This window comes from Aulonocara sp. 'chitande type north' Nkhata Bay, linkage group LG7 (genome assembly GCF_057382095.1).
Source record: "Aulonocara sp. 'chitande type north' Nkhata Bay isolate Kocher_YH1m ecotype deep benthic linkage group LG7, A_spYH_male_GT1.1, whole genome shotgun sequence".
NCBI lineage: Eukaryota > Metazoa > Chordata > Actinopteri > Cichliformes > Cichlidae > Aulonocara > Aulonocara sp. 'chitande type north' Nkhata Bay.
The window spans coordinates 59,116,419-59,142,907 of NC_141350.1; the positions used below are offsets into that span (position 1 = coordinate 59,116,419).

General features: G+C 42.2%; 1 protein-coding gene across 1 annotated transcript; it reads left to right on the top strand.

Annotated features, from left to right (window-relative positions):
* Positions 1-8,764: 8,764 nt before the first annotated feature.
* Positions 8,765-25,752, top strand: slc7a5 (solute carrier family 7 member 5). Its single transcript, XM_086301684.1, has 10 exons — positions 8,765-9,566; positions 11,043-11,168; positions 17,874-17,979; positions 18,288-18,332; positions 18,434-18,557; positions 19,442-19,545; positions 19,701-19,797; positions 20,193-20,342; positions 22,573-22,750; positions 23,911-25,752. The coding sequence occupies exons 1-10, from the start codon at positions 8,972-8,974 to the stop codon at positions 23,964-23,966; spliced, it is 1,581 nt and encodes a 526-aa protein (XP_086157810.1). The 5' UTR covers positions 8,765-8,971; the 3' UTR covers positions 23,967-25,752.
* Positions 25,753-26,489: the final 737 nt, after the last annotated feature.

The following is a 26,489-nucleotide window of genomic DNA, read 5'->3' on the forward strand; positions in this document are numbered from 1 at the left end:
GATGGAAGGAGGTTTTGGCTCAAAATCTCACGATACATGGCCCCATTCATTCTGTCCTTAACACGGATCAGTCGTCCTGTCCCCTTGGCAGAAAAACAGCCCCTATAGCATGATGTTTCCACCCCCATGCTTCACAGTAGGTATGGTGTTCTTGGGATGCAACTCAGTATTCTTCTTCCTCCAAACACGACGAGTTGAGTTTATACCAAAAAGTTCTACTTTGGTTTCATCTGACCACATGACATTCTCCCAATCCTCTGCTGTATCATCCATGTGCTCTCTGGCAAACTTCAGACGGGCCTGGACATGCACTGGCTTCAGCAGCGGAACACGTCTGGCACTGCGGGATTTGATTCCCTGCCGTTGTAGTGTGTTACTGATGGTGACCTTTGTTACTTTGGTCCCAGCTCTCTGCAGGTCATTCACCAGGTCCCCCCGTGTGGTTCTGGGATCTTTGCTCACCTTTTTCATGATCATTTTGACCCCACGGGATGAGATCTTGCGTGGAGCCCCAGATCGAGGGAGATTATCAGTGGTCTTGTATGTCTTCCATTTTCTGATGATTGCTCCCACAGTTGATTTTTTCACACCAAGCTGCTTGCCTATTGTAGATTCACTCTTCCCAGTCTGGTGCAGGTCTACAATACTTTTCCTGGTGTCCTTCCAAAGCTCTTTGGTCTTGGCCATGGCGGCGTTTGGAGTCTGACTGTTTGAGGCTGTGGACAGGTGTCTTTTATACAGATGATGAGTTCAAACAGGTGCCATTCATACAGGTAACGAGTGGGGGACAGAAAAGCTTCTCACAGAAGACGTTACAGGTCTGTGAGAGCCAGAGATTTTCCTTGTTTGAGGTGACCAAATACTTATTTTCCACCCTAATTTACGAATAAATTCTTTGCAAATCCTACCATGTGAATTCATGGATTTTTTTTTCACATTCTGTCTCTCACAGTTGAAGTGTACCTCTGGTGCAAATTACTGACCTCTGTCATCATTTTAGGTGGGGGAACTTGCACAATCGGTGGCTGACTAAATACTTGTTTGCACCACTGTAAATGCACACTCTCTATATGCTCATGTAAAGCTGAGGAGCACAAGCCAAAGAATTTCATTATGGATAAATGTGGCTACACTGTTATCTGTACATGACAATGAAACTTGAAACTTCTTTTATGTCACATAGAAACTGCACTGAATGTGCAATTCCGGACAAAATGATAAAATTTTTAAAATTTCCGTTTTATTCATATAGTGCCAAATCACAACAACAGTCGATTAAGGTGCTTTATATTTAAGGGAAACACCCTATAATAATACAGAAAAAAACCCAACAATCAAACATGCCCCTTTGAATTTCAGGGTGTTGACCACGAAAATTAAAAACGCCCTTTTAACAGGAAGGAGCCTTCAGAAGAACCAGGCTCAGGGAGAGTCAGTCATCTGCTACGACAGGTTGTTTTGTTTTTTTGTTTTTTTAAAGTAGAATAATTTACTATATGTAACTAAATAAGTAACATTTTCACCTCAAAGTATGCATTGGTGGTTTTTGGTCCCTTATATCCAGATGTCACATGTATCCAAAATGTTGTTTTTTCAGCATATTTTTCGAATCTGTTTGTGATAATACGGCAATAAATTGAAATAAATCTGGAAAATTGCAAATATTTTGTTGTCCACATACACAGAAATTCAAACTTCTTAAGTGAAGCCAAAACTCACAGATTTGAAAATAAATTCTTCTACATATAGCAACGTAGTTGCTGCATGATGGCAATTTAACAACATGACATATGTGCTCAATATTCAGGCAATTTTGCTTTTATGTAGGAATACAACTACAATATACCGAGGTGGCAACCAGCTGAGTCAAATCCCCCATTGCACAAAGCAGATGAGTTGGACTCATTAGCGCAGACTGACTCGGGTTGATTGCACCATGTTGGCAATTATTTGCAAACCATTGGCAGTTTGTCTGAGTCAGTCAAGGATTATCTCGAGACAGGTTACCACCCATCAGGTAACCTGTGCAGTCAACTTGAGCTTAAAGTGGTTGACTAGAGGTTGAGGGTGTTGCAAGGTGAATCTCTGGACAACAGTTGGTTGCTGCAACTACTTGCAAATGGACACAAAAATATTAATTAATCAAATCATCAGGCAACCACAGATTTTTCTTAGCTTCAAGGACGTTGATGTCTGTTTTTTTACTTTAGTGGGATTGAGCCATACAGTGATGAATGATTTAGTTTGTCTTTATTAGTAGATATACTGATATCAGCTAAACAGGTAAAACAACTCAATTTCGTTATATTTCTTTCATTCTTTAATACTTTGTGTTTATTCTTTATATATATATATTTTACTTTTTTTTATTTGTGAAAATAGCTAACTTTAACAATAGGCTAACGAGTGCCATTAGATAATTTAATAGTTTTTTCTATAAAAAACTGCAGCTCTCTGGTGGACAGGATAGGATTAGCTTTCGAATAGATGGGTATCACTGTCCTGACTTTTTGAAGACAGAATGACCACATTTAAACAGGATAACTTCAGCTTAAGTTTTCTTGTTTAACATTTAATGCTAATGCTTGCTAACATTAACTAAAAATATTAGCTAGCATGGTTACCAAGGCACTAGCAGAATTTCTCTATGAACTTAAGTAATGGTGTTTGTCAAATAATTTTATTTAAAAATGTTCTAAAGGGCACACTAGAGAAAATATGTTCAAGAAGTCTAGTTTGGTTACCTGAGTTACCAGAGGGGAAGTGTCTTTTCTTTTTTTTTTTTACTATAGGTTTCTGTTTGCTGCACATGTTTAAGAACAAGCTAAATTTTGACCTAACACCTCGCAGACTCAGAGAAGTTTATAGTCTCAAAGTATACATGTTCACAACTTAAACTCTAACCTTTCTGTTTAGCATGGATTTGCTTTTCCACAACATTTTTCGAACTAAAACCATCCACCTCCTTCTGCTGAGAACAATTTGGCTCCCACTGTTGAGTTGGTTAATTATTCTCTTAGGCCTCATGATTACTGTTGACTAATTTCATATCTCACAGGATCAGTTGTAAAAGTCAAGTGTTGATTAATGCATGTTTAAAGTGCCCAGTTCAAAGAAAAAGCATTATGTAAAAGTCATTTAAATCTTAATACAGCAAAACTGTGACCTACCATTTCAACAGCAAGGAAGGTGTATTAAATGCCACTTTACTGCTATATCTCACAGGTTTGCAAGAAAGTATCACTGAGAATGATGGGAAGCACTGAACAGTCCTGACTTTGACTGTATATTTTATTGTGTATTTGATTATTTCATTGGTCAGCCTACCCTCAGATTCCTTTGAAAAGGAACAGGAAACAGCTGCCGAACAGGCACTCGCCCACAGCGCTCTGTCACGTCTTCGCTTCCCAAACCTTTTCCCATCAGTGCTGTACTCCCTCTTGAAGGGACAACTTTATGTTCCCAGACAAAAAAATCCTTTCGCTCCTTTGAAGTGGGCGGTGAAATTTATGTCTGGGACAGTTGTGGGAATGTGTTTTCATAATTGTAATGCAGAGTCAGCACTGTAAACCAACTCTGTGCTATGTGAAGAATTTCAACATGAATAACCTCTAAATTCATTCTGACATTATTCCTAATATATTAGTCGGTAGGATGTAAATGGAAACCTGTGGGAAATACACGTCTGAAAGGGAAATGGCAATCTTCGGTCTCTAGACTGAAGAAGTCACTTGGATGAGTGACAAATTGTTTCTCCCACTGAAAACGCTATGTCCAGATGAACAGAATCAAGTCTGTTTTAAAAGCATAATTTTATACTCAGTTAAATGTGAAACTAATGATTGAGACTGTAAACTGTTTCCTGAAGGTGTTAGAAAGAATGGACGTTTAAGTCATTTTTTTATCAATTTGTCCATCTTTAATATACTGTTTATTTTATTTTTAAAGCACCCACCACTTCAGAGGTCTGTCAGCTGAACATCAGCCTCCTACAATGACCATAAAATTCTGCTACACTTGTTCCCAGGTCTCTTGGGGGTCTTGGTAACTGTTCTGCAGGGTAACTGAGACAGACAGACGTAGCTACATGAGTCAGACACAGCAGACACGGATTAAGGTGCATCTATGATATGGCATTCTGCAGGCTTTGAGCAGATCGACCGAGACAAATATACAAGTGCACCTTTAGGGTGGATGTGATCATTCAATTTTGAGCGTGTTTACCTGCTCTAAACACAGGAAATTGTCTGTCTGTGTTTGTTTGTGTGTCTGTGTGTATCACAAAAACACAGTTGTGTATTTTGTTTAACCTCAGTATATATGACAGTCATCTGCTGTCAGAGTCAGATTTCAGTGGCGGTGTTGCCCATCCTGGATCTACTCCCAGCACTTATAAAGTTATCCCGTAGACTGACTTCAGTTTCCTTGATCCTGCTATGCAACCAACCTTGAAACAAGACTCCAACTCATCATGTCCCTACTGGCACTCAGTGTAAAAAGATAAAAAACTTTCATGCCTTGCCCTGATGCTTCTCCTTTTGTTGATGGACTGATGACCCTTTTCTTCTTAGTAAATATGTGGGGGAATTTAACAGGCGCTTAGCTTGTTTTCCATCTACACTGAACAAAAATATAAACGCAACACTTTTGTTTTTGCTCCCATTCCCCATGGGATGGACGTAGAGACCTAAAATTCATTCCAGATACACAATATAACCATCCCTCCCAAACAGTGGTCACAAATCAGTCCAAATGTGTGGTAGTGGGCACATCTGCCATATTGAGATAATCCATCCCACCTCACAGGTGTGCCACATCAGGATGCTGATCTGACAACATGAGTAGTGCACAGGTGTACCTCAGACTGCCCACAACAAAAGGCCACCCTGGAATGTGCAGTTTTGTCTCACAGCAAAATGCCACAGATGCCACAAGCAATGAGGGAGCGTGCAATTGGCATGCTGACAGCAGGAATGTCAACCAGATCTGTCGCCCGTGCATTGAATGTTCATTTCTCAACCATAAGCCGTCTCCACAGGCGTTTCAGAGAATATGGCAGCACATCCAACCGGCCTCACAACCGCAGACCTCGTGTAACCACACCAGCTCAGGACCTCCACATCCAGCAGGTTCACCTCCAAGATCGTCTGAGACCAGCCACCCAGACAGCTGCTGGAACAATTGGTTTGCACAACCAAACAATTTCTGCACAAACTGTCAGAAACCGTCTCAGGGACGCTCAACTGCATGCCCGTCGTCCTCATCGGGGTCTTGACCTGACTCCAGCTCGTCGCCGTAACAGACTTGTGTGGGCAAATGCTCACATTCGATGGCGTCTGGCACGTTGGAGAGGTGTGCGCTTCACGGATGAATCATGGTTCACATTGTTCAGGGCAGATGGCAGCTGAGAATGTCCCAGTTCTTGCATGGCCAGCATACTCACCGGACATGTCACCCATTGAGCATGTTCGGGATGTGCTTGACCGGCGTATACGACAGCGTGTACCAGTTCCCACGAATATCCAACAACCTCGCACAGCCATTGAAGTGGAGTGGACCGACATTCCACAGGCCACAATTGACAATCTGATAGACTCCATGCGACGATGTGTTGCACTGCATGAGGCAAATGGTGGTCACACCAGATACTGACCGGTTCTGGGTCCCCAGACCCCCAATAGCGCAAAAAACTGCACATTCCAGGGTGGCCTTTTGTTGTGGGCAGTCTGAGGTACACCTGTGCACTACTCATGATGTCAGATCAGCATCCTGATGTGGCACACCTGTGAGGTGGGATGGATTATCTCAATATGGCAGATGTGCCCACTACCACACATTTGGACTGATTTGTGACCACTGTTTGGGAGGGATGGTTATATTGTGTATCTGGAATGAATTTTAGGTCTCTACGTCCATCCCATGGGGAATGGGAGCAGTAACAAAGGTGTTGCGTTTATATTTTTGTTGAGTGTACTTCTCACGATATGCCGCTCATATTTTAGAGCACAAACCACGTGACAAACTGAATGAACACAATGGTGTTGAAGATGATTCAGCTGTGTTTTTTAATGATGTTGTACACTGTGTTCCCCAAATGAACCTGTGTATGAATTGTAAACATTCACAGAGTCCTAACTGGTCTGTTTGGAAAGCAAACAGTGGAAATGGAGGCAAATCTATTGTATGACCTCTGGACCATGCACATCTGACCTGATTCACTCTTGCTTCAAACAGCCACTTAAAAGCCACTGATGGCATTAACAAAAAAAAGAAAGAAAAAAAAGAGTTGAGTACTACGTGTCAACACGCTGGTATTCACTTACATCTAGATGCTTACAGAGATAGAAACTGCTTCTGTTGACGGAAATTCTATACTCATGATGTTTCTCATCCTCAGGCAAAGTGAAAATCTAGCAAGACAGGTCTATGACTATGTCTGTAAATTGCACAACATGTCCTCATTCCAGTGGGACCAACTCCACTTGTGTTATTTTCTCTCAGAGTACAAGACCATAAAACCAGTGCAACTGGTTTCTGTGCGTTCTGGAAAGTAAGTATGAGTTTTTACTACTGTGGTGCACTAGACTTTCTTGTTTTATGTAGTGTGTGCACACTGTGGGGATACATGGTTAATAAAAGTGTCCACTATGGACAAGCCCAGGCCCAATTTCAAAAAATCTCAATTTCTTTAAAATTGAGATTAACATATCCTATTGCAAAGTATCAACAACAAGACATTAAACAACAACACAGAGACTAAGAAGGCTAGAGCCTGACTGAGGTATTCATCACATAGAGTGGGTAAGAACACCTCTTCCACCCTTGTGGTCAACACCGGTGCCCCTCAGGGGTGTGTTCTGAGCCCTCTGCTATACACTCTCTTCACCCATGACTGTATTTCCTCCTGCGCGTCCAATCTCATTGTTAAGTTTGCAGATGACACTACAGTGCTCAGACTTATATCCAACAATGATGAGACAAACTATAGGACAGAGGTGCAACAACTAGAGTCATGGTGCCACGACAATAACTTGGTCTTAAACACCAAAAAGACCAAGGAGATCATTGTAGATTTCCGGAAGAGGGGTCATAACAACCATCTGCCTCTCTTCATTGGCAGTGAGGCGGTGGAGAGGGTGAGCAGTTTTAAATTCTTGGGGGTAACTGTGACCGAGGACCTGTCCTGGGGCAACCATATCACCTCAGTTGTACGGAAGGCCCAACAGCGCCTCTACTACCTGAGGAGACTGCGGAGCGCACACATTCCCAGATCTCTGATGTTGAACTTCTACAACTGTGCCATCAGCAGCGTTCTGACGTATGGATTTCTAGTGTGGTTCCCCAGCTGCACCAAGGCCGATCAGCAAGCACTCCAGCGGGTGGTGAAGGAAGCTGGCAGAATTATTGGAACAAGTCTGCCAGAGATCAGTAATATCTTCCCCACTCGCTGTCTGAGGAGGGTGCACAGTATCCTGCGGGACCAACATCACCCTGCGCGCCACCTTTTCCATCTGCTGCCCTCAGGGAGAAGGTACAGGTCTATACAGGCCAGAACATCCAGACTGGCCAACAGCCTGTATCCACAGGCTGTGAGGCTCCTGAACTCTCTGCCCCCCTCTCACGGACAATAACCATATCCAACTTCTTAATAGCAATGAACTGGTCTGCATTGGTGCATCATATCTTTATTCTCTTCCCCCTCCTGCCCCCCCCCCCCCCCCTCTTTCTTAAATAGATAACTATCATATCTGATATCATATCTCACAGTACAATAATATTGAATGGGTTGCATTGTTGTATTTTGTCATGTTTCTCAGGTCTTTGTCTGAATTTCTACGAACATTATTGCTAAGGATTGTCTTATTGCATTGGAGTCACACTGGGTTAAATATGTACACTTGGGTTCTAAGGGGTATTTATTATTTTCTTCTTTTTTTTTTTTTTTTTTTTTTGGGGGGTTGTATGGAAGCCCCAAACGCAATTTCATTGTTCTTGACAATGACAATAAATAAATAAATACTAAATACTAAATACTATTTAACAGTAGTGGCAAATATGTTAGGTCCAAAATGACCCAGTGTGAAAAAGTATACGCCCCCCCCCCCCCTTTTTTTTACAGAACATAATGCGAAATAATATTTTAAAAAAGGAAAAGATCCTTGGAGTATTTTATAACTAGCTTCATCACTCTCAGCACAATTAGCTGTGTTTGAAGTCCAAACTTTCAGAGACTCAGTGTGACTGCAGCTTGTTGCTATGTCAGCTTATTCACATGCCGGTCATGCGTTTTGGAGATGCGGCACACAGTGTGTTAATAACACTCACCATCATTCTACCTTCAAAGTGTTAATGCTGCCTTATCTTAAACCTGTCTTAATAAACAACAATGTCATATGAAAAACTAGGGTGACACTAGGGGTGGCAAGAGATCATTTCAGGATGGCACATGCCAACCCTCTAAATCCGCCCCTGGGTGGTGGAGACCTTCATCTAGAAGAAATGCTGTAAAACTTGTGAAAATACAGTTAAAAAAATGCTCTCACTAACATCTTCTAGTGTCTCCTTAAACTGGTTGTGTTACTTTCACGCAGAACAGTTACCCGGGGGTGGCCGTGTCCCATGATTTCTCTGTGATCTGGTCCCTGAAAGCCACGGGTGCTGTGTGGGCTTCGGGGGTGAGGCGGAGCAGTAGCAGATTTCCGACGCTAGGGGGTGTAAAGAATAAAGGAGGGCTTTATGGAGGATAGGCTCTGACGTAAGAGACGTCGTAATTTCCACGATTCTTTTATTCGTTCAGAGAGTAGAGCAGAGAAAGCACGCCGCTCTGAGTCACACAACAGACACGCCGTGGACTCCTCGTGGCTGAGGCCGGCCTGAGCATCAGAGCGACCGGCACATCAAACTGACGACAGAGGGGGGCGAGACGGGAAGCTTTGTGCGGCAGACAGAAGAGGAACCAGCTCAGCCAGCGATGTCAGGGCTGAAGAAGAGAAACTCCAACTCGTCCGTGGACAGGGAGGAGGATAAGCAGGTCACTGAGAGGATGCTGTCCCCGGGTAGCGGCAGTGATAGGGGGGGCTTCGGTCAGGATGGAGGACCGGGAAGCGACCTCAGCAGCCCCGGCAACGTCACAGCAGGAGACGGAGCGGAGGAAGGGGTCGCCCTGAAGAGGACCATCACGCTGTTGAACGGCGTGGCCATCATCGTGGGCACCATCATCGGCTCGGGTATCTTCGTCACGCCGACAGGCGTAGTGAGGGAGGCTGGCTCTGTGGGTTTGTCCCTCATAGTGTGGGCGGTGTGCGGGGTCTTCTCCACAGTGGGCGCCCTCTGCTACGCGGAGCTGGGGACCACCATCACCAAGTCCGGCGGCGACTATGCCTACATCTTGGAAGTGTACGGCTCCCTGCCGGCATTCCTCAAACTCTGGATCGAGCTGCTTATCATCCGGCCGTCCTCCCAGTATATCGTCGCCTACGTCTTCGCCACCTACCTCCTGAAGCCGCTGTTCCCCGTGTGCTCGGTGCCGGAGACGGGGGCCAAGCTAGTGGCCTGTCTCTGCATCAGTGAGTATCGGAGCTCAGGCACCGGGCGAGATGATGCAACTTTAGTGTGTGTGTGTGTGTGTGAGAGAGTCCCTATGCAGGCGGTTGTGGTTGCACTTCCTGTATATCTATACTATAAAAACACCTGTGCCTCGTGGGCACCTCCTGAGATAATGAACGACTATGCTCACACACAATATATAAAGCCTCATCCTATGGAGCGCGTGCGATACCATCAGCACTCGCACACGCGCGCGTGTAGTAGTGGAAAAAATGCGGCGATATTACATCAGCTGCCGGGGTGATGTAGGTTGCTCACAGGTTATAGGTCTTAAAAATAACCCAATTAATTGCTTTGAAATAATTCCTGGTGTTTATCATAAATAATATTTTCTGTGACGTGATAAGCAGCAAAGAAATCAAAATAAATGCCTTCATTTTAATTACTTAAAGCTTAGATATGATAACTTAATGTAAGTTGGTTTTATTAAATCAAATGCAAGCAAATATACACCAATAGATGATTTAACCCCAGTTTTAGTGGTGCGGTTTAAAAACAAGTAGTTTATCATCAGTTTTCCGTGTCGCATGTCTAAGTTAATAAACAGCCGCACATTTATGATGGATGTGCAGAGAGTTTTCTATGTGCACTGGGCTGTTTTACACCTTATTTTGTCTTAAAGCAATTATTTCAGGATTCTCACCTGTTTCATCACTTCATTCTTCTTTTCAAGACTTCATGGCAGCCTGAACATAAGTTTAGAGGTGTGTGTGTCTGTGTGTGTGTCTGTGAGGTGGTCAGGGTCGCTGCACATTCATAGCTCCTAAAGTCTATTTTAGTGCCAGGTTTTGTTTAATTTGACTGCTGTTGGAATCTGTATAATTCAGATCAGCGCGTCTCTGTTCCCTTCAGGTTTGTGAATATACGTGTACGCTACATGCCCAAGTATTAGCCATTAGTGTGTGTTTGTGGGTCTGGATGCCAAAGTGTGTCTACCCCTGTACTGTACTTGGCCTCCTTCTCCTTTGTCCTGGTCTCTCAAATACAGAGCCTCATTGTGCCGTCTCGTCTTTCTATTGTGGCCCCGACCTGATTTAGGAGCTTTGAACAGGCCTGCTGCTTTAGTTAATCACTTCTAACAGGCTACTGCAGCAACTTTGCGTGTGTGCGCTTATGGAGGATAGGGTAGGCACCAGCCGGTACATGGGCATTTAAAAGACAGATGGGTACAGGAGAAAAGACTTTATTCTCTTAAAATGTGTCACCCCTGTAACTTCTTCCTCTGCTCGCGTCATGTTGACAGCAGAACGTACAATCACACACACTCACTGTAAGGTCCCACAAGTGGAGCAGAAGAAACACATTACAGGGTAAAGTTGTGCAGTTTGACTGGTTACAAGATTGGTTTCCTATACGCGTAACACACCTGTAAGCTTTATGTGTCAGTGGCCTCTTTTACTCTGTGGTCTTATTCTCTGCCTCCTTTTCTTTCGCAGTGTTGTTAACCTTTGTGAACTGCTACAGCGTGAAGGCGGCCACCAGAGTGCAGGACTTCTTCGCGGCAGCCAAGCTTCTAGCGCTCGCGCTCATCATCATCATCGGATTTGTCAAGATTGGACAAGGTACCTTGCACAAGCACACAAATGCACAGGTCACCTCTTTGCTCTTATGCCGGCTTTATTTGCCCAACCCCTCTCGCCACAAGAACAGTTTCTTCCCCTCTGCTGTTGGACACATGAACAATAACCACATGATTGTCCCCGCCACTAACACATGACCCTACGCTGTGTCACTGCATCATTTCATGTTTGGCACTGATCACCACCTGCACTCATGTATATATCTTTCTACGTAGCACTCATGATTCTTATTCTCATGTATATATCTCATGTATATCTCATGCACATATCTTTCTTTCTACATAGCACTTTAATTCTTATTGTCTGCACTGAAGCACCGCAGCAATTTCCTAATATTGTAAACCTCAACATCTGGCAATAAACCCATTCTGACTTTATAAGCATTTCCCTCCATCCCTCCAGACACACCTTTAACAAGTTAAAATGTAAATGACCGACATGGCTGAAGACGGGCTGAGGTAGCCACAAATATGCAAATGACACGTGCTGACAGTTTGGACTTGTGCATCTCCGTGATTTATAGTTCAAAGCACTCTTTTTCTAATATACTCAGGCTTGATGAACCCACTCAGTCTGTTTTTCCTCCCTCTCCTTTTCACTGGCTGTTCCTAAAAAGCAGGAGGTTTGAACATCAGGTGGGTGTGGCTTCCATGCTCGCCGTCTGAGATGCCCACATTAAGGATTTCTGCTCTCTGTGACACCATACTGATCCATTAGCTCTTATTAAACATTGTCCATGTTTAATAAGAGGATAGACCATCGTGACAGTGTATCAGAAAGTAATTAAAAAGCATAAAAAGGTTACTTTAAGAGCCTGACACACATTACAAAAGTTAAACAGTAAATAAACTCCATGGTAAAATATGTGGATTTTATGAACTGTGGATTTTAATGTTCCGTTTATATTGTTATTAGATTCCCTTAAATGATTTAGGCAGTGTAGAAAGTCTTTACAGTTTGAGTTGAGTGATTTGCATCAGCGTCAAGGAAGTTGACGGACCAGTTTGTGTGCCACGCGACATAAAACAGGAAGTTTCAGCTGTGTTTACTCCAGCTGTGTATTCCATTGACACAGTAGCTCGCCTGCTGGCACAATCAACCCTTACATAAGCAGGTAATCTCAGTTTCAAGGGGGAAATCCTTAAATTAGATTACTTAACTTAATGGATCTGTGTCTCCTTCACTAAGAGATTTGAAGAAGTGTTGTCGTGTACCTTTTTCCTCAAAGTCAGTCTAAGATTAAAACCGGCAAACTGACTGTGACTGTGAGGTTAATTGTGTTAAAAAGAAAGTCGTGATGGCCCAGACGTATAAAGCTTTCATGTCTTTCATCGCTTGTGACTCCTAAATTGTGTCTGGATCGCCTCTCTTTCAGCTGCTGTGTTCCCATCCCGAGTAAATCCTCACACACGTGATTTGTAGATATTTGATTTCATGGAGTCACTTCTGAATTTTATTACAACCAACAGGATCTGGTGAAGCGTTGTGTAAAGATAGGACAGATAAACCATATAATGGCTCTTATGTAGGACACATTTGGGAGTGTGCTCATTGACTGTTGCAAGTCTGAGTCACAAATAACTTCTGTTTGAACAAGCACGAACATGTGCTCAGCTCACTATAAACCACTGAAAAGTGTGCTTTTAATCAGACAGGAAGTGTGCTTACGCGATCAAACTGCCCTCTAGAGGAAGGGTTTGGCACTCTCAGCCAAGACTGACTACCACGGTCTACATATCAAAGCTGACACAAGACCCCTCTGCTTCTTTTGTGAGGTTAAAGCTTCTACCAGGCGACTGGAGGCTTGTACCCAATCTGCTGCCCGTGTTGGCTCCTAACTGTGCTCTCATGGCTGGCTTTCTTCCTGCACGCAATGAAGCTGTTGTCCATCGTATTCCTCTGAGAGAGACGGAGGAAAATGGAAAACGGGGGTACATTAGATCATTAGCATTAGATCAGAGTAGCTCTCCTGGACAGAAATAGTAAGAAAGAAATGCAATAAAAGGGAATACAGCAAGCACTGTGTATTGAATGAGGATGAGCTGGTACATCTGAGTATAAGGAGATTGACCACAGGGCTTATTTTGGCTCTAGACTCTGTACATGACCTGTGTATTTTCACTGTATGAAACACTGACGTCAGTGTAAACACACTAACACCTTATATTCCATCGATGTATTGAAATTCAGCAGATTTTGTGGCAGTACTGGTTTACTTAAAACTGCAGCTGCACTGCAAAGTTGATGCAGTTGCACAAGTGTCCACATTCAAAATAACAACAACAAAAAAAGGAAATAAGCTAAAATATTATGAAGGAAATGCATCAAAACACAACACCGAAAGCAGACTGGGTTTAGTCTGGCTTTACTTCAGCCTGTTTCTTTCGTGATGAATGTGTATCTAAAATTACGTTAACAGCGCACTGCAGCACCAGCCAGTCTCTGCTGCTTTTTGTTTTCATATCAAATCCAAATCCACTGTTTATGTTCTGATCCCTTATTAGTTGCCGCTACTGCCAAATTGTTGGTGTAAAACTTCAGCTAACTGTTGCACACAGAAGTAAGTGAGCAAGGGTATCCTGTTATGGGGCAAGATTACTTAATCAGAACCAAACTGGGATAAATTTAACATGTTCAGCTGGAGCTGTGAGGTGCACTGGAGCCACAGATGCACAGGCTTAGTGGGTAAAATGACAGGTCGGAGATCATAGGTCCGAGATCACCTGAGTGGCGGTCGATTAAACCAGAGCTGCGTCTGGTTCAGCATGTCTCCTTGTCAGACTTTTAAAGCCAATATTTTCGACTCATACACCGATGTTCTGTGCGGCACTCGTTAATAAATCTTTGTAAAGTTGAGGTGACTTCCCAGTTTGTTAGTTTAAGGTGCTCGACCAAAATCGTGCCGTATGGATCCAATATTGAATATCCAGAGGTAAAAAGGTTGCAGTGACTCACAACATTCGATAAAAGTTGCCAAAATATCAATTTCCGCTGTTTTTGTTCATGTCAGCAAACCTGTGTCAGCCTTGTGTCAGTAACTGTGGGGAATTCATAGCAAACTGTGGAATCTGTAACATCAGCAGCTGCAGGGAGCAGCCTCTGACCTTTGTGCTCTACTCTCACAATACCGTTAATTACATTAATACTTTTGAAAGTAATTCTTCCCCCAGTAGTGTGAGAAAACTTCATCAAAGTGTTCTCAAGTAAATAACAAGCATGAGCTGTACCTGCTTTTACTCTGCGGCTTCATTCATCTTTCCTTCCTGATCCGTTCCCTGTAAGCTGAATGCTAAGTTCACCTATCTAGTGTCTGTTTTGGTTTGTAAATGAAACACGAGGACGGATTCTACCAATTTGTTATTCTAGTCCTTTTCCAAGTGTCATTTCTGGTTTGGTGTCTACTCTGAATCAATTTTAAGATCTTTAATCATCACTCTGCTTCTAATAACTGTTTACCTGGGACGTCTGACATTACATAGACTTCTAGAAAGACTAGGCATGTGCCTGTCATTATATCAACAAAGGAAAGCATAATCCCTCTTTCTGTTGTAGCTCTCCCTGGCTCGTGACTGGTTGAGTGCGCCTCGAAAGCACCTCATGCACTAACGGGTTCACTTTAGATTCAACAATTCCAAATATTTCTAGCTTTCTGAAGCATTTAGTGAGTGCATGGGAATTGTTAAAGCACGGCTCTGAAGCTTTACACATAGGGCCCTGTTCATGAGGCCTGGAGTGTCAGATTAGAAGGCAGTGTAATCTGATTAGCTCCAATAAAGCCTCCGCCTTCTTAGTTTGACTGCCGCCCACACTGTTTGTAAGAGAAGCAAACGGAGAGAAGGTTGACCATCTATCTGTAAGAACAAGTTCTCCCTCCCATCGTCTTCATTTACTTGACTGTAACAGGAATTATTCAACACAGCCGCTCACACCCAAAGTTACACTCACAAACCAGTGTTCTCTAACCTCGTGTGAAAATCCACTGCTGGGTCACAGCTCTCCCTGCCCCAAGGTGCCCCAAGGTGTCCAAAAAGTAAAGGCGTGTTTGCTAGAAAGCCTGTTTACCATACCTGATTCACAGGTGGTTACCTCCCACCTATGTACAAATACTTCATCTCATTTCAAACAGTATAACTAATCCATGTGCTACCGCTAACTGTGAGTCTGAACCACATCAAGAAACATATTTTCTGATGTAAAACCAGCCTATTCACTGTATTGATGTGAAGAAACAAGAATAGTTGAGATACTTTAAAGCTTACACCACAGCAGCTTCTAATAAAGGCACAAAAGCCTTTATTAGCAGGGAGCTGTTGAGAAAGCCAGGAAATGAAGGGAAAGAACGCAGGGGAATGACAAGTAGAAAGGCCCTGTATTTGGAATCAGACTCGGGGTTACAGCTGACGACATCTGTGCCAATTTGATCTGCTCACCAACAACATGCATTGGTACTGGGCCTCACTGAAATGTAGAGAACTCTTTGCGTGAGGAAGTGACTGTAAATGATTATAAGGTAAGCAGGTTAATATTTCTTACAATAAATAAGTGGATTAAAACCATTGTCATAGCTGCGTGCTAAAGACCTTGACCGATTTTTGCCATTTCATGATCTGTCAATATTTGTGGTTGTAAAGAGCGTGACTGAGAGAACTAATATGCACTTGAAATAAAGTGTGCTTATCAAAAAACTAAAGAGGTGTCTTTGAGTGCATTGTCAGAGTTGTGCTTTGTGCCCTGATTCTACACACAGAATGGAAAAAAGGCAGGAATTTAGTTCATTCAGGTGTTGCTGGCAAGTTATCGGCTGCGTGTGTGTTCTCTGTCGTTCATGCATATTTGGTTGTGTGTGTGTGTGTGTGTGTGTGTGTGTGTGTGTGTGTGTGTGTGTGTGTGTGTGTGTGTGTTACTTTCACTGTCTGGTGCCTGTATCATGAGACCAGCTGGTGGTGGGTCAGCGTGCCCAGACCGATATGGTGGAATGTGATGAGTGGTAGAAACAGAACTGTGAGGAAAGTCCCCCACTCTGACTTTAGGCAAAGATTTAAAGGTTTCACCATACGCATGCCTAATAATAGGAGGTCTAAGTGTTATCAGTTCAAATAAAACGCATCATTTAGCTATGAAAAGAGGCTTATTTGGTTGCTTTTCTGTTGGATCATTCACACAAATGGCTTGCATGAATGATCTAACAGAAATGTGCCTTAATTTGGTTGCTTTTCTTAAAGATTAAGTTTCTGTGGGGTTTTTTTTTTTTTTTTTTTTTTTTGTTGTTGTTGTTGTTGTTGTTGTTGTTGTTGTTGTTGTTTTTTGTTTGTTTTTTTGTTTTGTTTTTTCCCCCATTAAATATCAAAGGTCAGTAAGTCCCGTAAAAATGTCATATCATATCAGAAAAGGAAAACAAAAGGAGCTGTGATGAGTCAGACTTCGCTATCATAGGAATCTGTAAAGGTTACTATGAAATTGGCCATTGCACTGATTTTTAAGCCTGATCAGAAGCTGTGAGTTTAACAGGAATTCTGTCGAGTTGAGACACGGGTCAACATAAGGCCTGAGGTGGATGACATGACTTGTGCAATGTGTGGCTACTCACATGGTTTAAAAAAAAAAAAAAAAAAAAAAAAAAATCTATTCTTCTTCATAGAAATGTCAAACCAGCATGCGCAAGCTGCTTTGTGACGTTTAACTGATGCTGGAATATGCAGCAGAATATTTAAAGGCAAACTCAGACGACAACTGTTTCAAATATTAAAAGCAATCCATCTTAAGGGGGACCCATCATGTAGATTATCAGTCCGTACTTTTATTCTTGCAATAGATATTTTTGCATTATTCACAGTTCAAAATAATCAAACTTCTTCAAAGTGAGCGCCATGGTCTCTTGACACTGTGGCCACACATCTGTCTGCTTCATCAGAGGTGGAGCAATGCATGAGGCTGTCCGTTGGACCAGGCTGCACAATAATCGGGCGTTTCCCACGCTGCACATTGGCTCAGGGCTAACCCTCCCAGTACCAACACTGCCGGGGGCTGTTGGTTTAGCAACCGTCGCCATGTCTGAGAATGAGAATGCATGTCGTGGAGAGCAGGAATTTGTACACAGATCCCCTACAACCAGCAGAAACCTGAAGGACTGGAAAAAGAGGCAGTGATCAGAATGTGATAAATCCCCATAAGGGCTCAGGATTTGAGAAATACATATGCTGTCTGCTGGAACAAGTTGCATTTATATCAGCATTAGCATCTCATATGCCATTGGATGGAAGGCGCGATTCATAGAGCTATGATAATTATAAATGACACAAATGTTAAAAAGTTGAACTATCCTTAACCACAGACTTTCCCCTGCTCCTCTCCCTCGTCTTTTACCTCTGCCTCTTTTATAGGCTGCGTGAGCCTTATGTCAACCCGCATAGCCTTGCCACTGTCTGGGTTACTTATTGACTGTCTCAGCCAGGTCTTAACTCCAGTAATTCTGCAGTCCTTCACTGATCCGCATAGTGGGGCGGATTTAAGCATGATATTAGACATTTTCCCTTTCAAAGGCTCTTTGGCTTGTGGATTCACTGGTCAGTGTTTTATGTATTATGCCAGAATGACTGGTCAACCTGCCCGTGGCCCAATAGCGCAGACGGTAAACTGGGGCTTTTTTTTTTTTATTTTTATAAATCCTAATCCTTTTGTCTTCTCCAGGTGATACAGCCGGACTTCTTCCAGAGAATTCCTTCAAGGGGTCCAAATATGAGTTTGGAAGTATTGGCCTGGCACTCTACAGTGGCCTGTTTGCTTACGGTGGCTGGTGAGTTAACACATCAGCCTAGCTGTGCAATTAGTTTGCTGTCCACTGTCTGCCTGTATCCAGTTTCCCTCAATTCAAATGTTAAACCTGGTGCTTGGAGACGGTGTGAAAATGGATCAAACGCTGGGGCATTTTGTCAGTAACATATCATCTGATAAGTCCAATGAATGGCTATTACAAATAACACTGAACATACTGTACATTACTAATGTTTCTTTTAAATAATAAATATCAGAAAAATAAAGGTTCAGTGCATCTTCATTGCTTTTTACTGTTCAATACCTATTTGTTGTCTCTTTTGTTTCCAGGAACTACTTGAATTTTGTTACAGAGGAGATGATTGAACCTTACAAGTAAGTTGATCACAATTGTGATTTTTACCTTTAAAATTCATGTGGAGTAGTCAAAAGTCCGCAGTTGTAATCAGCCTGCCGTTGTTGTACGTTTTCCTCAGAAACCTTCCTCGAGCCATCATCATCTCCCTGCCGATAGTGACAGCAGTGTATGTCCTAACAAACTTGGCCTATTTCACCACACTCTCCCCCGATCAGATGCTTAACTCAGAGGCTGTGGCTGTGGTGAGTGCTTTGAGCTGCAGTAATGTACAAAAGTCTTGAGCCATCCCTCATTTCTTTATATTTTGCTAGGAAAATGGGAAATTGGTTCGGTGATTTATTAAAAGATATAAGACAAAAACAGAGTTTGTACAGTTCTAACAAGCTTGAAAGTCTGTATTTGGTATGCTTTAAGTGCTTCCTATCTAACATTCACACACATTCATACTCCAATAGATGCTTCGGAGAGGAGCTTGGAGTCTTTCTGAAGGATATTTGACATGCAGACTGGAGTAGACTGAACCAGCAACCTTCTGATTAGTATACAACCTGCTCTAATCTACCTCCTGAGTTAAAGCCAATCCAAAACCACGCGTGAAGCAGAAGGGAAATTTTCTTGTAATTCCTCTAAGTGGTCTTAGGGAATAGTTCTCCAGGCTTCTTCAAGGACATTTGAAGCTCTTCTTTAGATGCTGACTGGCTTTTGTTCCATTCTTTATCAGGATGATCGCATACTACTTTAATAATGTTGAAACCCGGCCTCTGGGGAGGCCAGTTCATGAGTGATAGTGTGTTTTTCTATCCAGGTGTGCTTACTGCATAGTGTTTGGGATCATTGCCAATTTGAAAAAATGAAGCCATTGCCCTGACAGAGCCTCCACCTTGTTTTACAGCAGTATTTTAAGGCAGCCAGTGTCCAAAGAAAAACTTTAAGACACCTTCAGGAAGCCTGGAAAACTACTGCCCGGGACCATTTTATGTTTAGTTTCCAAGAAGTCGGTCTTGATTGTAATTGTCTTAAAGAAATTAGCAGCACTGTATATTTGGGTGGGGGGTATAACGGGTCCAAAGATGTGAATACTTGCTGCTGAATGCTGAATATATGTTGCTGATGTTGTTGTCTACAGGATTTTGGTAACTACCACCTGGGTCCCATGGCGTGGATCATCCCGGTGTTTGTAGGCCTGTCCTGCTTTGGATCAGTCAACGGCTCACTGTTCACATCATCCAGGTAACACTCTCACACCAACCATGTTAAAAAAAAACTCGTGCGCACACACACACAATTAGCAAGTGTTAAGAGTCAAGATTAGAAACACCCGGAGCCTCTTCATCTTTCTTTTCACAGCGATTAATCACATATCCGTGTCTTTCTATTCATCTCAGGTTATTCTTTGTGGGTTCTCGGGAGGGTCACCTGCCCAGTCTGCTGTCAATGATCCACCCCACTCTGCTGACCCCACTCCCCTCACTTATATTCACTGTATGTTTTTGGTTTTTTAACTTTCTTTATTGGCACGCAAGAGAGTACATCTTCTGAAACCATAGCTAAAATAATAGTGTGCGTGTCTTTTCAGTATTTTAATTTGTGGGATCTCACTTCACTTCACTGCATAATAGGTTATTATATACAGTTACAGAATATTTTTAATTAATTTTGAATAAAAGGACAAAGGTGAACTTTTCTGAAAACAAAGACTTTTTGCTGCTCTCTTACACAGCGGAGAATCAAACCATACCAACATGCTAGCAACTTACACCTGCTCAGTTGAACTTCAATGAGTTACTTTATTTAATTGCATGCAGAAAATCTCATACTTGGAGGCAGTGTCACCAGACTTAGAGAGGTAATGTTTTCCCTTCTCTCCGTCTGTCCAGTGTTTAATGACGCTGCTCTACGCCTTCTCCAACGACATCTTCTCCGTCATAAACTTCTTCAGCTTCTTCAACTGGCTCTGCATCGCCATGGCAATCATAGGAATGATGTGGCTCCGCTATAAGAAGCCTGAGCTGGATCGACCAATAAAGGTGAGTCAGCCTCGAGAACTGTTTTTAAGAGGTTTTCAGCAAAAAATGTGGCTGGTGGTGGAGAGAACTAGTCTGTCAGGCAGGCCAAAACAATGGATCTTCTCTTGGTCTTTGTCATCATTGACTCCCACTGAAGTTGGCTTTGGCAGCAGGAAATCTTCCTTCTTTGTGTAAAGCGACAGACAAAGATCCATTCAGTGCAGATGAACAGATACTGATCGCAGATTAAAAGACAGGAGGGGAGCTGGATGCTAGTCAGCTGGTGCTGAGGCTGGCTGTGCGTGTGTGTGTGTGTGTGTGTGTGTGTGTGTGTGTGTGTGCAGTGTACTCGTGTTACCCATGCTGTGGGGACCTGAATGTGTTTATACAGTCAGTGTGGGAAAAGCAAAAAAAAGTCTTTGAATGTTACATTTGAGGTTGAAAGCTTTCACAATTAGGGTCCAGATTTGGAAAGTTAGCTATGGTTTGGGTAGGTTTGCACAATCTCTGTGATGTCCTCTGAGGTGATGGAAACACAAACGTGTGTGTGTGTGTGAGTAAGAGGAAGAGCGCTACCGCTGCACTCTCCGCATCACAGAGGACCCTTGTTACAATTTGAGTGTGTGTTTGATGGTCAGAGGCGGAAAAGTGAAAGAGGCAAATGGATGTACTGGTCCAGTCCTGTGTGAAAGCGGGTGGCTGGGACAGGAGCGGCACTGTCCCTGCTGACCTCCATCTCTCTTTCACCCTCCCACTCTTTTCCTTTCTCCTTTCTTTGTCTGTCACATTCCTGCTGTTCAGCCAATGAGAGTAGTGGAGAATCACAGTTAGATTTATTCCTTTTTGTAGGAGAGATGGGGCACAGTGTTCTAAGAACAGCTCAGTTATTGACAGTGTCCACTCACATTGATGCTACGTGGCCAAATGCATCTGAACACATGTGCATCGCATATATGATTATTGAGCACAGACGCTATCAAACATAACCCGGTAATAAGGATTATTACCGGGATTATTATTACTGCCCTGGGGCGCCTCTGTCAGTGCGCCCCAGGGCAGCTGTGGCTACAATGTAGCTTGCCATCGCCAGTGTGTGAATGTGTGTGTGAATGGGTGAATGACTGAATGTAGTGTAAAGCGCTTTGGGGTCCTATGGACTAGAAAAGCGCTATACAAATGCAGGCCATTTACCATTACTACAGTGGCGCTGGGAGGTCAAATGCACTGCAGCTTAAACTTAAGAAAGTATGAGCGAATGTAAAAATACTGCAAAAGCTTTCAAAACACAACAGTTTAAATTTTTCTGGGAGACGCATTCACAGCTTATGTGTTGTGAGGGAGCAAAAGATGCAGGTAATTTTAATTGGATAATCCATAAGATACTGTAGATGCATGTTTGCTATTAGCCGTTTACACTTCTGTTGTGTTTTGTGAGCTTTTTCTGTGTTTTTTCTATTTACTGGTGTTTTCTTAAGTTGCAGTGCATTTGGCCTCTCAGGGCCACCATAGATTATAAGGACAATCTGTGAAAGATTTAGACTTTATTGAATCGTGCCACCTGCCACATCCTGGCATCCCATTTTATCACCTCAGCTAACCAGAACTGTGAGGGTGGCGGTGGCGGTGATTCGATATTTTACTTGGCTGATGATTTTTACAACTGAAGGGTGCTAATGGAAGAGTCCATTAGTTGACACTAGTGGTTAAATGAGTTTATCTAGCATACATAATAGGGAGCATCCTGTCTTATTGCATCTAGCTTGGCCAGGTTAGATATCACAACGACTGTATATAAAAGATGGCCGTAGGTTCTGTGCATAGAGTATAAATGATGGATTTAGCCACCATGATGTCCCTCATTGGTTTAGGATTGGATTTTGAGCCTTCCTTGTTAGCATTTCCGCTGCCACCTTATGTGGATGAAATGGTGGAGTGCTAATGTTGTAGCTGCCATAGGGGCAATGCAGACACGCCCGTAGCTCAGTTATCCTGGTGGATACGTTGTAAAACAGTTTACGTCATAACTGTTTTTTGTAGCATATTGCAAATATTCTTTTTCCTGCTACAAATTTGGGTATTTTAGGAGCTTTTGACTCCTTTTGCGAGCCTGTCTCAAGTGGCTCATGGAGGAACTGTAGTTTTGGGTCACTTCGCGCTGACTCTAAAACATCGAGCCAATGCAGAAGTGGCTTACAGCGGCGTTATTTCTCAGCAAACACTCAGTTATGAGTTTTTGTGCTTCTCCCTGCAGGTGAACATTCTGCTACCAGTGAGCTTTGTGTTAGCCTGCCTCTTCCTTATCATCGTCTCCTTCTGGAAGACTCCAGTCGAGTGCGCCATCGGCTTTGGGATCATCGGCACTGGACTGCCCGTCTATTTTATTGGTGTGTGGTGGCAGACTAAACCCAAGTGGCTGCGAAATGGAATCCGTAAGTATCAGAATCAGAATCAGAATACTTTATTGATCCCTGGGGGAAATTATTTTAAAACAAAGTAAAACAAACTCCTCCCCCTTGTCTATGAATATGTTACTTGGAGCATTTTATTCCACCTGTTTTTGTGTGCGCTTTTAATTTGTGCATTAACCTCCTAAGACCCAAACTCTTCCATGGCATGCATTTTTAATTTCTCTTTCATATTTGGGCATGTTGGGGCCCGATGAATGTAAAAACAAAGAATTTCCAGATTTATTTATTTATTTTTTACCTTATTTTTGTTTTTAAGAAAAATAAGAGCCACATATGAGGATATTTGTTTAACATTTTGATAGAACAGTAGCAGTATAATGTCCTTGTAAGTGGATATCAGGCCCTTGTAGAGCAAAATTGAGTATTTTGGTCTAAATAACCCAAAATGTGATGTCCACGTATGTGGACGCCAGGTCCTATGAGGTTAATATAAACTCAGTTGATTTTTACTTATCTCAAATTCTGCGTGAAAGTTTCAATGCTAGGTTCAATAAAAACATGACAAGTTTTTCTTCTTGAAACTTTTTAAAATTGTCCTCCGTTCTGCTGCTGATTAATATTTTAGGTTTATACCTTTGGTGTGTTGATCCGTATTTCTCTCTTCAGCTGCTGCATTTTGTCCTTGTCAGTTTCCAGCTAAATAATAACATTTAACAATCAAATGTAAAATTTGGTAGGATTTCAGATTTATCATCTCAAGGCTTTACGTTGGGTAAAGAAAGATATGGTGTTGGTCCACACTGATAGGCTTTCATATTTCAGCTCCATTCATTTGAACATTTGCTTTGCTCTTGATTTATATCCAAGTTTTTTTTTCTTTCATCGCTGAGTTAAATGTTTAACTCCAGGTGACCTCAGCTGTTTTGGCCCCTGAAACCCAGTTCAGGGTTCAGGGTTAGACTCGGTTTGCTAAATCTGAAGGAGGTCCCTGTTAAAGGTTTTTATTAGTGGTGATCTCATGTTTGCCTCACTCATAGCTCTCCTGAGTGGAAATAAGAACGCCGCTGTGGCCTTTAAGGACAGATAAATGGGACTTGGGATGCAGTCGGTGTATTTGAGCTCTGTTTGGGTGGAAACTTAGGTGAAGTGATGATTAACCGTCTCCGATGTTTGTTTTTCAGACTCGACCACAGCTCTGTGTCAGAAGTTCATGGAAGTTGTGCCTCAGCAGTCCTAAAAACCAAGTTGCCCTTTTACTTCAGCCAAAAGGCCAAGACGATTGGGCTAAGATATCATAACTGATGATGTTTGAACTCCGTTAATGCTTTTCTCACACACACACACACACACTCACACTCTCTCTCTCTCTCTCTCTCTCTAAACAGCCATCGTCATTCTTTGGGGTTATTTGACCCTTTTAGTGTCAATAATTTGTAGTTTCTTTTTTTCTTTTCTTTTTATAAAACAAGAACTGTTTTTTTTTTTTTGGGTTTTTTTTTTTTTTTTTTTTTTTACATTTTCACTAATTGTTCTGTGAATACGTCTAATCTGCTGTCACCAGAAACCTGTTGTATTTAGCGGTGCCTTTACGTTGCAGATGAAGGTGAGCGTAGGTGGGCGATGATGCAGAACCAGCTGTCAAAATAAACAAAAAACAAACAAACACAACAACAACTTTTCCCTTCAGGAAGTTGTTGCTGGATATCACTACACACTCTGTTTTGCTCCTGCAGTCTTTACAATTTCAGTGTTGTGTTGTTGTCTGTGCTGCTGTGCTTTTGACAGTAAGCATCTGTCTGCCTCTCAGTGTTGGTTATTTGACCTGGCATGTTGTGCGTCTGTGCACAAAGCTGAACAGAGGCTGTGCTTTTTTTTTTTTTTTCCTTTTTTGAAATATTTAAAGACGATCAAAGTGCTGACGTCCTCTCACATGTAGGCCTGCTGCTGTGGTTTTATATCGGGTAAACGGGCAGTAAATTAAACCTAATGTATGTTTCGTTTGTCTGGCTAACCAAAGCCCGACTTAAATTTATCTCCGAGTATAAAAAATGTGCAGTCTACTGATTCCTCATAGGACTTCTGTGTCTGAAGTGTCTTTTAAATCCTCATGTGGTTAAGCTTGACAGAAGTGCCCATGGGAAATAGTATTTTCTGTAAAGTGGGTCAAAATGTGCAACCTTTCTGCTGTTCTTTTTGTGTTTTTTATTTTTTTTTAGGGCGGGGGTGGGGTTGTCACTGATGTCAGTGATCAATATGTTGGATAACTGAGCCTGGCTCCCAGAGTGCTGCTTTTACTCCATCGCACTGAAAGTGTTTGAGGCAATGTTTCCAACTACATGCTGCAGTAAAGCCATGTAACACTCACAGCACGAGGTTAGAATGGAAAGACAGAAACAATGCAGTTTTGTGTGTGTGTGTGTGTGTGTGTGTGTGTGTGTGTAACATAGTTGTTTTTCTGGGCACAGACATATGGAGCTTAAATGCTCCCCTCCAAATTATTCCATGCAGCCCTGCTCCATTTTTGTATTTTGGGACCGTTAAAGTGAAGTGACACAGGAGTTTCTGCCTAGTTATACCCAGACTGTCAGAGAGGAAGTTTGATGTTTTTATTTTTATAATGGGTTCGTTGAGAGATGCAGCACGTTTTCACATCACAATATAACTGCTAGTTTTTCATTTTTCATCCTTGTCTTTTGTTTGTATTTCACGCACAGTAAAAGTTACAAACAGAAAACTAGAGCTGCATTATTAGTGTCCACCCCGCTCCTCCTGGAAAAAGGACTAAAAGTACAGGTTACCATGGCAGCGGTGGATCCAGGAGGAGTGATGTGTATGTTATAGAGTTGGAGCCTTCTAACACTCCAGCCATCGCTCAGAGCTGATGGAGAAACTAACATAAATGCGACTGTAGGAACTTTATTTATTTGTAGCAAACTTTTGATGTGTATTATTAGTCGCTCTAATTTGTTTACAGGGCATTTCGTGAAAAGTGCTTGTCAAATAAATCTTGAGGTTTTTTTCCAGTCTTGTGTTCTGTTTTGTTTGGTTTTCATCGTTTGCTCCTCTCAGCTTTCTTTGCATTAATTTATTTGTAAGGAGTATAAAGTACAGATATTAGTGTTAAAATTTAGAGAGGGTGGGGGAAAAACTACTTAAGTACAGATAACTAAAAATTATACTTAAGTACAGTAATGAAGTATTTGTAGTTTGCTATTTGCCACTTCTGCTGACAGTTAAAAGCATTTCTTCCTTCTGCAGCCATAGCTAAATGCCATCATACCAAGGCCACACCTCTGCTCGTTCCGGCCAACTTTACAACCCTAATATAACATAACCCCGATAAAATATAAAGACTATAAAGTACACATACAGTAAATAAAAAAATAAATAAATATTTAAGTAAAGGAAAGATACCTGAAAATTCTACCTAAGTACAGTCATGAACTATTTGTGCTTCATTACTTCCCATCCCTGCATTTAACCCTTAAATTTCCAGTTTACATGATCAAACACCTTGTTTTAGGACGTCCATGTGCAGCGGGCTTGCTGCATGATTTGTTGTTATTAAAATTACATTAGGTCCTTACTGTATTTTAATACAATAAATGTATTTCCCGAAACGTAGTAAAACATTAACTAGAGAAACGCTGACACAATCATAAAATCCCATTGCCAGCACCTGAGAGCTTCCATGCTGGACTTGTGCAAACCAGCCACACAGACATCAGCGTGCTTCCTCCTGTGTCTGACGTTAGCAGGT

What these genes read in the sequence shown, in the direction of transcription:
- slc7a5 (XM_086301684.1), top strand. Translation starts at nt 8,972, where the DNA reads ATGTCAGGGCTGAAGAAGAGAAACTCCAACTCGTCCGTGGACAGGGAG. An exon ending in AGTGGCCTGTCTCTGCATCA is followed by an intron (nt 9,567 to 11,042) that starts GTGAGTATCGGA and finishes TTTCTTTCGCAG; the next exon opens with TGTTGTTAACCTTTGTGAAC. An exon ending in TCCCCTCACTTATATTCACT is followed by an intron (nt 19,798 to 20,192) that starts GTATGTTTTTGG and finishes CCGTCTGTCCAG; the next exon opens with TGTTTAATGACGCTGCTCTA.